The 13,365-nt window shown below is 35.4% G+C and overlaps 1 protein-coding gene across 4 annotated transcripts in view; it reads right to left on the reverse strand.

The window, feature by feature from the left end:
* Positions 1–13,365, reverse strand: part of ACAP2 (ArfGAP with coiled-coil, ankyrin repeat and PH domains 2) — a 65,320-nt gene that overhangs the window by 8,002 nt on the left and 43,953 nt on the right. The window contains exons 11-19 of one of the 4 annotated variants that reach the window (XM_056358244.1): positions 11,203–11,223; positions 7,944–7,995; positions 6,914–7,014; positions 5,626–5,731; positions 5,012–5,220; positions 4,742–4,811; positions 3,299–3,393; positions 1,882–2,048; positions 952–1,044 (exon numbers count right to left, since the gene is read on the reverse strand). In XM_056358244.1, the coding sequence (XP_056214219.1) occupies positions 952–1,044; positions 1,882–2,048; positions 3,299–3,393; positions 4,742–4,811; positions 5,012–5,220; positions 5,626–5,731; positions 6,914–7,014; positions 7,944–7,995; positions 11,203–11,223 (914 nt within the window). Of the gene's footprint in view, positions 1–951; positions 1,045–1,863; positions 2,049–3,298; positions 3,394–4,741; positions 4,812–5,011; positions 5,221–5,625; positions 5,732–6,913; positions 7,015–7,943; positions 7,996–11,202; positions 11,224–13,365 lie in introns of all 4 variants that reach the window. The other 3 variants (XM_056358243.1, XM_056358246.1, XM_056358245.1) reach the window with 3 other exon arrangements.

The following is a 13,365-nucleotide window of genomic DNA, read 5'->3' on the forward strand; positions in this document are numbered from 1 at the left end:
CGATACTGCAAGATAGGAATAAAACCAATTTCCTGCAAAGATGTAGTCATACAAATGTATCTTTATCTGCAACAGCTTGATATACCTGAATATGAAGCTAACACTGTTCTGACCTAATTTTCCTTAAAAAATCCCGTTGTCATTTACCAATTATTTGCTGTAGCCTATAATCTTTTGGACTAAAACATAATCTTTCTTTTCATCTCAAGGAATTATACAGAGTGAAGTCTGGGAGATAAAGACACTGCTATAATATAAGCTTTCATGAGTTACAGCATCATAAGTGTTTCTACAATGCAGTCAAAGCCATATGCTGCTTGCCTACAAACCACAGCTGTGAAATGCTCCATTTAAAACATACCTCAGAAGAGTGCTTTGATGTAGAATAATAAGTTTGCTTTATAAATGTTTTTGATATTTTGACAAGCCATACTCAATACTTCTGTCAGACCAGGATGGTAATATTAGATAGCAAATAATTTCATCAATCAATTTATATAACTGAGTAAGGAGGGGGTAGTGTTTACAGACGTGGTCAATTCCACATAAGTAGAAACCTGACAATTGAAGCAAGAATGCTCAAATAACACATAATAGCCTATTATCTCTGACTTAATAGGAATTTTATCTCCAAGGACTTAACTACTTATAAAAGGATTATGTGTTTCTGTGGAGACCTGTCCATATCAAAATGCAGCACTGCTTTATCCGCAAAACCCCAAAGTTTGGCTCAGTATCATCTGACTGGAAAACACATGGTTCTCTGAACTCATTTAGAAGGATCCAATGTCACTCTTGCTACCAAGTCTGGAGGGAAAGAAGGTCACTCAAGCAATTTTTACCCTTGTTAAAAATGTTTCAGCCCACCACAATAACAGAGACATGATTTATATCACCACATACTAATCTCTTTTACTAAATTTTCATCTTAAAGTGTAAAGCCTAACGCACCTGGTTCATACAAACTGTTAGCTGATATAGTAGAGGCAAGGTGTTCTCTGCTGTCATCAGCACTCTGCTGGATCCCACTGTCACTGCTTCGTACTGTTTTGGGGAGAAACTGGAATTACCATGCAGGCCATAAGTACTTACTCTTCACAGATACCATGATAATAAAGCAAGCTCTTATACTTGGTCCTGAACACATGTTTTTAAAAAAATACTAGTAATTATTCAATATTCTTAATGCATCCATAGAAAAATATGGTCACATATTGCAACCGTAACATTTATAATAATAATTATAAATGTCAAAGATAACTAAAAAGGAAAAGATCAGGATAAGTAAAAAAGCTTAAATTATTTCATGAAAACACTAAGCAATGCAGTAGCCTGGAGACAATAGATTAAAGGCAGGGAAATGGCCACAACACACAATGGATTACTAGTGCAAATACTGAACATGCCATAGCTGTAGTACTTACTACTACGTAGTTTTGAAGAGGTATCAAAGTAGGAGAAGAGTGAATCTAGCTCATCAGGACAGAACAGAGACTCCCGCCTCGCCTCGTCGCTACTTACAGCAACCGCTGGGACATGCAAGTTAGCAAAGCACAAAGCAGGCAGTAAGGAAGGGATAGGGCAGGAAAGAACGTTATTGGAAAAATTAAGAAGGATGAAAATACGGAGGAAAGAAGGTGGTTAATATGTTTCTGAATGATAAGCATCCCCACTCCAAATTCTTGCCCACCTGAAAAGGCACATCTCTGAAAAAGTCTTTTCTCCCCATACTTCTGAACTAGGCTATGACCCATTAAAAGACAGATCCAACTTCTCTGCACAAGGCCGGAAATTAATTAATACAAAAATATGTTATTTTAAAAAGAACATGTGTGATATAGCTAGACAGAAGTCTGTAAATACCTTTTTGGGATGCCGCACCTTGTTCCCCTGCCAGAAGGGATTTTTCATGGCCACTGTGCCTTTTCTCTTCCTGACTTTGAAGCAAAACTTTTGTTCCAGATTCAAGCAGAGATACTGACCCAGGCTGCTTCTCTACAAACTTTCTTTCAACGTACTTTGCTCTGATGTATGCCTCCTTCTCCTGCCTGTCATATAAAAGAATCCTGGAGTTAATGAACTAACATTTTAGTATTTTCATGTATTAAAAGAAAATCTATTTCACACTAAAGCCAGCAACCAAACTTGTAGCTTGGCATTGCTTGTAAAACACACTTAACAGCACATTTTCAGAAAGATGAGCAGTACACCGTGTAACTCATTCTGGATTCTTGATTAAACTTTGCATAAGACTCAAAAGAAAGTAATTTTCTTAAGTTCATAAATGTATATTTTCTTTGAGGTAGAGACTTTGTAAAGTGGTACGTGGAAGAATAAGTGTTAGTTACTGTATGTTACTTCTTGGTATTAATCTTTTATACATTTTACACTGTTAATAACCAATTAATATAGCATACATTTAGCTTCCTAGGTAAATATAAATTGCAAAATGTTAAAGGAACATCAAGAGAACAATAACAATAATAAGCCTCGTGTAGGCATACCGCCAGTTCCATAATGCTTACTGAAATATTTTTTCTTGTAACCTCAAGTTATCTTGACACACCCTCCCCAGTTGTGACAAACCGATGAAAGGCACTCAAAGTATTACTATTGAAACTGCTGAAAAGCAGTTACCCCTAGAGGGAATATCAAGCAAATCTCCTACGTTATTTATACTACCATTATTGTCTCCAAATTGCCAACACTTTATAAAGCTGGTAAAAACAAAGTTTTAAAAGACATACAGCAGAAGAAAACATCAGGAAACTACCTTAAAACACAAATTAGCATCAGAGAAATGGAAGACAGCAGTACAATCATTAGAGGGTTACTGTAAAGCAGCAGAGCTTAAGTATAACGTGGCAGGAAAGAAAGCACATTCTGGAGATGAGTGAACAAGAGTCAAACTCAAGAGCAAAGTCATTGTAAACAAAAGGCACAGCCACAGGCTCCCTCCAGGAGCACTCACAGACCAAGTACAGCTGGCTCAGATGGTACCAAGTAGACAGGAAACAAAATCAACATGCCCACATTGATGAGACAGAGCAAGATGGTATAGAGTTGTCATCAAATCAAGGGAAGGAAATCAGAAAAAGAAATTAACAAAAGAAGCCAAAAGGGACTAACAGAAGAAATATCTAACAGAGTGAGAGAAGGGGGAGAGCAAACAGTGATGATAAGGGAAAACAGCGTATATCAAAGGAGTGTTACAGTTAACTGGCACCATCTTTTACAGCTGGGGGCTGAAGGAAGCAACAAGAAAAGTAAGTACATGGCACTGCTGGTAGATTACTACCTTTGGCTTCCAGGTTGTGGCTTCTTTACTCCCACTTTTTCCAACTTCGCTTCATATATTCTATTTATAATATCATTGCCCAATTCACACATAAGCTATGAAGAAAAATAAATAAATTTAAATACGTTGTCAAAAGGCTTTATCTACCTATTTAGTTGGTTTTAACCTCACTCAGCCTATTTTTACAACTTCGCATTGTCACCTAAAAGCACACTTACAGAAATAAGCATGGATTTATACCATGCTAGTGAAATAATCAGTGAATAGAGATACCAAACTCTGTAAGATAGCAAAAAATAGAGTCACTCTTCTGAAGTGCCATTCTCTTTGAATAAGGACTGCAAAAATGACCATCTGTCATCCAACAATCTCTTTTGTGCGATCAGAATGATGTATGCAGGCCTTATTAACAAAGGTACTCTTTTCCACCAGCTTTCCTGGTAGCTATTCTTATCCCATCAGCAAGAGACAATTAATTCTATTCAGTCTTTTCCAATAGACATTTTTGCTATGTCTACAGAAAAAGATCAAAAGACAAAAACCAGCCTGCAAATACTACTTCAAGGAGAATTTGGCCCATGAATACAACTTCCTGATGGCAATGAACAGGCTTCTTGCTTCTAATACCAGGTAGATTATTCAGCTCCGGTATTCAAATGAACACGATAAGGGCTGTAGTTTTGGGTTTGGTTTTTTGTTGTTGTTGTTGTTGTTGGTTTCCTTACCATGAATACAGTGATATCAAAATTATTTAAGGTCAAACAACAAGAGAAACATGCCTACTCACATTGTCTTTTGATGGTTCAGAATAGAGAAACAATACCTAAGCATCAGAACATCACAGCTGGAAACAAATGCTTTGCATAAGTTATCCAGTTGTATAAACACATCCATGTGTGAGTTCCTGTTTTGGTATTTCAATGTCACATGATTTTCATAACCATGTTTCAAGATAGAATTTTGGCACAGAACCAGCACACAGGAGCAGTTGCATCAGCACTCTCCTATAAGCCAACAGGAGCAGGAAGTCAAGATCTCACTTTATGAGTTGGTATTTGAATTTTCAAGTACAATCACGCTTTAGGCTGATACAGCACTACCAAATTTTTCAGCCCACTATATTATTGGTCTTTAAACAGATTTCCCTTGTAATATGTTAAAAGTATTAGATGAAACTTAATACTCAAAGTGCATTTGCGAACCTGGAGGTGTCATAAGTTGTTCTCACTTGCAAGTTTCTAACAAAAATGACTACTACTACTGCATATATTAAAAGAAAGAATGAATTAGAAGAAAACAACACACAACTCTTATTTCCTACTTCAAAGTGCAAGACTTGCACTGAGTAAAGACGCAAGCATTTCTTGCCTTGAACTTTCTAATGCAGAGGCTTTAGAACAACAAAGTACCAAACAGAAACTTGTTTCAAGAATGCTATCATACCTTCAGAAGTTCAGGTTCCCATGAATCCAGCGTTAAAGATCTTACTTTTGAGAAATGGACTCCCAAGCTCCTAAACAGCATGAAAAAAATATTAACCATGCTATGTCTTAGACAGTTTTACCATTAATTTATGCAAATAAAGCAATTACCTTAATTCTGATTACAAAGAGGGGTTTCTAACCTGGCTTCAGTATACATTTGAAGAGGCAAACACGACCCTTCCTAATTAAGTCAACACACAAATTCTGAAGATCTGAAGAGTTCCCCAACCTGTGTATCCCAGAGCACTCAATGCACAGCGTGATTCCTAGGTTGATACTGGCCCAGCGAGGATCTGCCAAACCACAGTCACAGCAGGCAGCATTACCAGGAATACACTGAACTCGCTGTAGAGCACTTTCTCCCTTTAACAACTTCTCTTTTGTCTCACTCCCAGATTCTAGGCTTCCAGTAGAAGGAGATGATTTCTTTTCCTGTTTCTAAAAAAGAAAAGAAACAAAGACCACACATACACACTAAATTAAAGAAATAAACAGTCCCACAGATACTGACTGTGCACTAGAACCTTATGCACTTAAGGTGAAGTAAAGCCACAGAACTGTTTAGCTTCTTAGAAGAAAAACAGAATTGAATATGGGAGCATCCTATGAATTTTAATCACACTACAGAAAAATCTCATTAGAACATACAGGCCAAAGTAACACTAGTAAGATGGAGTGAAAGATACATCAGATAGAAATCACAACCTTCAAAATTTCATTACATTTCCACTGGAAGACAGACAACAGATACTTTTTTTCTCCTCCCCTCTCACAAAAAGAGATTTTTAATTTTTCATTTTCAGGATCTAATGGGGGGTGGTGGTTTGGTTAGTTTAAACTCACCTCAGATTCATCCCCTTTCTCTCTATATGCTGTAGCAATACTGGTCTGAACAGCCTTGATCCACGCCTGCCGCAGCTTTTCTGAATCAGCCTGAAGCATGCAGCTTCTGTGACAAATTAGATTCAGAGAGACTGACCAAGCAGCTAACATCAAACACCACATTTTTCAATAAAATACAGCCTCTTGAGAAAGTTGCTTACTATCACCACAAGCATATTGTTTAGTAGGCATCATCTAATAACTCGTTCATTTTGACAAAAAGCAGCTGACCATTTATTGACTTGCAAGCTCTTTGTTTCAGAACTATTTGCAGATAATGCTAAAACATATAACTCTTCAAATAACCCAGGGAATGGCTTAGCTTCTTATTCCCTTTCTTATTCCAAATTTTTCATTTTTATATCCTCACATGCAATTTACCTCCGTGACTATTTACACAAGATACAGGTATCAATCCTTGAAAACACAGTTTCATTAAATGAGATAAAGAAAAATTATTTTAAAGCTCTTTGACAATGAACAAACTACTTTTCACACCAACAGTCAAAGGAAACAGGTCAGGAAGTATAAAACTGTTTCAACACTTTAGGGTTGAAAAAGTATAGGCAAGCAGGAGCAAAAAGCACGTTAAAGTGAACCACACCACAGATGCAAACATTAGGATGGCAATCTGTTAAGAAGAGAAATTTAAGTAGGAGTGGGGAGTGTAGATAAAATCCACACCTAAAAGCAGGTTGACCTTATATATAAAAAAAACCTTAAATATGGTCACATCTCAAAATCATTAGTGAGAAATACATGTCCTGCCCTTGCTGTGGCAGGACCAACATATTTCTCCAAATACAACCAATACACTGCACTGCTAGAGCTGAAAAATATTTTTATTTGATAGTTTGAGTGCATTGTGAAATGTAATTTAACACTGAGAGAACAATATCTTTCTCTCTCATTAGACCAATCAGAAATTTGGAGCAACTGAGATCTATTTTCTACGTTACTAAGCAGCTTGATAGCATCAGCTAGTAAGCCACAAGAGCTCCACAACCACAAGCCATTTGTGTATAAAGCACAAGAAAGCATGTTTATTTTAACGCCAAAAGTAAACTAAATACTAGGAACACTTCTCACAGCATCACTTACTCTTTGCCAAAATCTCAAGGAACAGAATTGTTCAGAAAGTTTTCCTGTTTTTATCTACCCCATGAGAAATGTTAATCTTGCATTTCAAGAAAACTGAATGTAACTTCTTTTTATTTTTAAATAAACCCGTTTCGTTACTTCTCCTTACTTTGTTGGAGAAACCACCTCAAAACAGAAACGTCTTTCTATGTCTTCACAGTGTTTAACTGTGCAAAGCCGCAAGTCTTCAACAACTACTGTGGGGTTATCCTAAGAGAGAAAAAATAACAAAAAAAGTCAGAGAGGAAAGAAAGTTGCCAATAATCCCAAATTATTTATATAATTTAATTCTATTTGCTTCTTTATACAATTTTCTCCTTCAAAAATAAAGTTTTAAATAGGTGGAATCAGTGATACTTAGCAGGAAATGCTTAGTAAAAATGTTAATGTTTAATTATATTTAATGAAAATTTAATAGAAACTTTGTACCTCCAATCCAACCCACTAAATAAGACCTTAAATTTAAACAACAGCATTCAAAGGAGTTCAAAGATACTTTCTAAGGAATGCAATTAACTCACAAATCAATCAGAAATAATACTGCTGATTTAGGTATAATCTAAGTGCCAAGTACAAAACCCACAAGCTGGATGCAGTGGTTTTGAAAATTTGATTCAATTCATAATAATTCTGTTGTAAACTAATGGAATTTTAAATCATGCATTTTTAATAAAGCACATTAAAAAAGTAATTGGAATTCACAAATACAAAATGCTCAACTCAAATGTTCTCATACAAACTCAACTGTTACTGTAAATAACTAGAGGGAGCAAATCCTGAAAGAGTTAAACAGTTGCTCAAAGAACATCGTGGACTATTTCACTGCCAGCAAGTGTGTGCAAGCCTTTTGGGACCAATAACTTTTAAGGCTCTTCATAAACCTTCTCTGCCACAAGCTAACAGAACCCACAGCAAATAGAGTATGTGCTTCAAGTCACTGTGCTGGAATCTCAAAACCTTAAATGTAGCGATCAGGCTCACTTTACAAAGGGAGAAACTAATTTAGAAAATGCAGTAGGTTGTTGGAGACCACACAGGATGCCAGTGTCAGCAATGTTTCCCCTTCCCCTAACCCCTTATCAATCCGGAAAACTATCACCCACACCCCGGACTATCCCAGGCCAGTTTTTGATACCTACCTTAAATTTCTTCTGGTACACAAGTTGGTTATTTTGTATTGAGAACCAGCGCCTATTCAAATGAAGAGACATCCAGAGAATACATAACTGATCTTACGGTACTTACTTGACTGAAATGTGCTATCATACAGTCTGCAGAGAGACTGCATAAAAGAATTCACGAAAGTAATGCTGCAGTCAGTTTTGGCAAGTATTTCACAAGAATAATGAAAAAAGGGAAAGCAGAGACAAAACAGAAAAGAAAGCAAGGTTCAAATGACTGAGGTCCTAAACAAACACATCCGTGTTATGACATTAGTTAAGTTACCACACAACACATTTTCATTTCAAAGAACATTTACTTCCTTATTTTAGCAGCAAGCTACAATCTTAAGTAATTGTTTGATAAACAAATTCAGGTAGTTTGAATAACAAAGACACTTAAACTATGTAAACTACTCACTCCTAAAATATTTTTGAGAGTGAATCTAATAACTAACTTACTCAGGCACTAATAATACTACAATATTGCTGTCCCACAGAAGTTTAACGTCTATCTATACTTAGCATTTCTTAAGATTTTAGATAATGAATAAAAAGAGTGCATACAAAACCAAAGCAAAACCAAGGAAAATGTTTTAAGCAGAATCCTAACTGAAGCCTCAGCTTTGTAGGAAAACATCAAATAAAAGACTTAATGAAGGCATCCTATAAAATTCGAAATATAACATAACACAAACTCCTCTGAGCTGCATCCTTCCTTGTCAAACACACTGTTCAGATAGGATAGAATTCACAGAGAATGGAAAGACCATTCATGTTCTGGAAAAAAAATAATGAGCACCTCAGATCTTTAACAACAGTGTTGTATCAGACCACTTGATATAAAAAAAAAGCTGCAAATATAATCATCATTTCTAGGTCTTCTGGGGATGCACAAAATGAAAGCTAATCAATCATCACTGGTTTTGAACTGGCAAAAATGGAGGGAATGCAAAAAATAATTCAGCCCTGCAGTGAAATTTACACTTGTTTGGTTTGTTCAGGGTTTTAATCATCACAGCACAATCCCTCAATTGTCTCAAATACCCCACTTAAATGACCCATCACACTTTCTGCACTGCCTATTAGTTTAACCAGTAACAGTATACAAAACACTGGATCACAATCTATCTTGTTATTGTCTACAGGCTGTTGAACTTCAAGCTACAGTTTACCACAATTAGTAACAAGAGGGCTCCATATACTTAATCCAACCACCACAAGCCATTCATGAAAAGAAGCACACAAAGATTAAGTAAAACTAGATATACAAAAAAAAAGTTAGATTCAAAACAGAAAATCTAGTATTTGTTAGAAAAGTTAGTACTTAGCAGACAGATGAGATTCTACCTTTTAACAACTAATGTTTTCAAATGTTGTGCAGATATACTTGATTTAAAAAGCAACAACAGGACCTTCTTTTGATGCTGGATTTCCAATATAATGACGGTCATCTTTTTGGGTTAAGATAACTGAACAGAATAACGCAAAAACTACTTTTTCAATTTATTAACAGCAGTAGTCTTGGTCACTGCTATTTAAAAGATGTCACCTTTACCTTCTGTTTAAAAAACCCAATATGCAGTAATGAAGCCTCAAATGGGAGCATAAGGCAGGTTATTTATTGCTGATATTTAAATAGGTCACTCAAAAAAGCAGACCAGAAAAGGAAAATAAACTCCAGCTTTTTTAATGTGCTTTTTTTGAACATAAAACCACAAAAATCAGTGTTTAAGTGATAAAGGAAAAAAAATGCAGCTTTGCTCCAAGGTAACATGTAAATGGAGCAAATCTGTGATAATGGCCTTTGGTAGTGCAATTAACTTCATTAATGTAATGCCATGCTTCATTTGTTCTACAGCTAAATATTTAGCTAGTTACTAAAATAAATAAGCTCCAATCTGATCAACTGGATATAAGTGAGCACACAGATCATAAAACAAATTTGTGTCATCTATAAAGCCTAATCTAGAAGTTTTCAAAGTATTCCAACCCCTTTTTCCCTAGTAAAGAAATTTAATCTGCTTAAAAGAACTTTCCAGTCCAGCAAAGTAGTTTGGGGGTTTTTAGTTTATTGTGGGATTTTGGGGGGTTTTGTTGTTTTGGGTTTTTTTTAAAGAAAATTTTATTGAACAAGATGAACAATTTAGAACATAGTACATCTTGTAGATGACACTTTTGAAGTATATGTCAACAGAAAAAAACAAGTTGAGGCATTTTATTGTATGCTTGAAAAAAAAACAGAAGTGGCAGGCTCACCTCCAACATGTCAGCACCACAGCACTTTTCAAAACCTTTGAATTATTTCATTTTAACTGAGTACCATCAATAAACTTCACTCATTACTGTAGGAAACAGACTGCTGGGGCTCTACAGCAATAACAGCCAGGAACTTCTGAGGTACAGTTTAAGTACTGAAGGTGGTTATAGGGTATACTACATCTATCCTGTTCTAAGAATTAGTAATTCTTAAACTTTTAGGCAACAGATGTGCAATAAGTACCGACCATTATCCAAGTTTCTTTAAATGCATCAATCTGTCAAAATTGAGAAGTGTGGTGAAGGAGAAAACATACTTGGGGTCTCAAAGTAGTTTGCACTGCCTCATTCAGCACTGCTTATGTATAGGTGTTTGGGTTTAGAAACTGAATGTTTTCCATCATTTATACCTACACAATTCAGAAGAGTATTCATTAAATAAGAAGCCATACAAAATTAATTTAAAAACATTTCAGATTTCTGAGAACCGAGAGCAATACCCAAAAGAAATAGAAAATTTAAATAATTTGAATTTTACATAAAAAAAAAGAATCATGCTTATTGATTCTCAAAAGGCAACAGTGTTCTTCAGTAGTTGCTATTAGCATGCAAATAAAATAGAGTGATTAAGAATGCACAACATTTAAAAGTTACATCTCTGCTTCCAGTGCAGTTGGCAAGAAAAATCTCACCAACTTCAACTGGAAAAAAGTCAAAACACTGATCTTGTACGCTCAGAAGTTTGAGTGCAGAAACTTTGCTTTAATTCCTTTTTAGCTGAAACTAGATCTTTTTCAATTCTTTTAGAAGTGTTGAGTAGCACATACACTGGCATCCGAGGCAGAATCCTTCTGTTATTTTCTTAGACTAAGCCACTTGTACATCCATTGCAAGTAATCAAAATTAAATGCAGGGTTAATTAAGAGCTTTTTGCGTGCCAAAGAAACATTGGGAAGGTATAAAAGAAGCTGGTTGGTACCTGATGTGATCTGGCTTTTTCCTGTCATGTGAAAAAATGGGGTAGGATTAAAACATAAGGGAAAGGAGCAGAAGGAATGAAAAATGCAAAATAAGCAAAATAAGCAAAGAATTAGCATGATCTGAAAATACAGCAGAATTAAAGAGGAAAATATTTAATGCATCCAACCTAAAAACTATTCAGAACATACTAGTGTTTAATAAATGCTTTTCTCCCTACACACATTTATTCACACGTATCTTTCTTCATGACATGGACTTATTTTTCATTTGAATTTCTAGGAACCATAACAGCTTTCACCTACTGCTCCACAATAAACACACCTGATTTCAGCTCCTGATGTCCCAAGAAAAATCACGTACAGTAAGATATAATTTACAGATAGACATACATTCAAACTAATAGGTCTCCATACCTGCTACCGTAAGGCTTTCCAGTATAAAGATATCATTTTGATTCCACCGAAGTATATTACCTGAAATACTCATGTACATTAAACACTATCCATTTAGTCACAATAAAAAGAGATTGCAAAATGTCCAGCAATCTCACACAGTAACACTGAATTACAAATAGCTTGAGGTTTACTTCCTAACCTGCTCAAACACTACTTGTTTCTCAAGTCAGTGTCTTGCAGAAGTATACCAAGAACAGGAAAATTGATGCAAAAGGTTGAAAAAACTGACGTCTTGAGACAACAAAATCCAAGCTGTCAGCTGCCCAATGAAGAAACACCATCCTAGCAAGAAATTAGCTTGGACTGGAAACAAAATGTGTTTTAATTCGTTAGAACAGAGTTGTCCCCCTTCAAAGGGTTGCATTATATGGTTTTGATTTTTTTTCTCCCCCAGCAACCAGACTTCCGAGGATAATCCACTAAGGTGTCCATGGATTCACTGACCAAGATGTACACACAGAAGCATCTCAATTCTCTAATCTGTTAGCTAGAATCATGCTGATGTGTGTCACACCCAGACAAAAATCAAGTGTACTATTTCCTTTTCTCTTATGGTTTTAATGCTGGCAAGTGTAGACTAATAGTGGTAATTGCAATGATTTCTGGTGCCTTTAATTCAGTCTTAAAGGACTACTTAAAAAGGATCATCAAAATATCAATTGATACCAACAGAGTGGGGAAAAAAGGAACTACCATTGTAAATACGTATTGTTACTGACAGTGCAAGTAACAGTTAGCAAGGAAGATCAGTTGCCATTGCCCTAGGTTCAGAACATCAGGAAATTCCAGTATTTCTTTTAGGCAAATTCTGCTGGTTTCGTTTCAGCTGGTTGATCTTATACCCACCTCCCCAAAAGATGGGCATATAATGAAGCAGCAAACCCCTATCTGATAAGAACACTGAAAGTATCTTCTCTGTCTTAAGGTCTCTGACTTCAGCTCTGAATTCCCTCATACAAAACAGGTAATTCTCTAAAAGTTTCCTCCTTGGTAGTTCATTGTACATTTTTACGCACAAAACAGTTTAATGCAGTGAGACAGTCCTTTCTTATATTCTACCTAGCAACTGGAAAACCACTCATCGCTAATATATGGTAAACTTTAATCAGCAAGCAATTTAATGTAGCAAGCAATTACAAATATATTCAAAAAATAAGAAAATAGTCTCTTTTTATTAAACCATGAAAAATTAGTTCAGAAAGTAATAGTTGTCTTCATTAAAGTGGTCTTAAATGTGTATTTTTATGTATGATAACACTACTAGTAGTTTCACAACAACTAGTTATGATTTGTGAATGAAGTACAAAATTCAAATGATTGAGTTTCTAAACTGTTTATAGATAGCATATCCAATGCTATTCTCTGCTTAATTCTGAAGCATCCAGCTAGCCTATCACAGTGAGATAAACTATCAAGAATCTAAGACTAAAAAAGGTTAAAGGTTTAGCTTTATTAAATACTCCTGTGACAAACAGAAGAAAAAGCTATAGGCAAATATAAATTATATAGTAAAAGTAGGTAGCTTTGACTTGTTACCTAACTCTTGGCTCTCAAATAACTTACAGGTTTGAACATATGTAATAAAAAAATACTCAAACAAAAACTTAACCTGAAAGAATGTCATTTGTATCTTGATTTAATTACAACTTCCCTCTATTTATCTTGTGTCCATTTAAGTTTCCAACATACAGAAACTAGAGAGTAGG

Source organism: Falco biarmicus, chromosome 13 (genome assembly GCF_023638135.1).
Source record: "Falco biarmicus isolate bFalBia1 chromosome 13, bFalBia1.pri, whole genome shotgun sequence".
Lineage (NCBI taxonomy): Eukaryota > Metazoa > Chordata > Aves > Falconiformes > Falconidae > Falco > Falco biarmicus.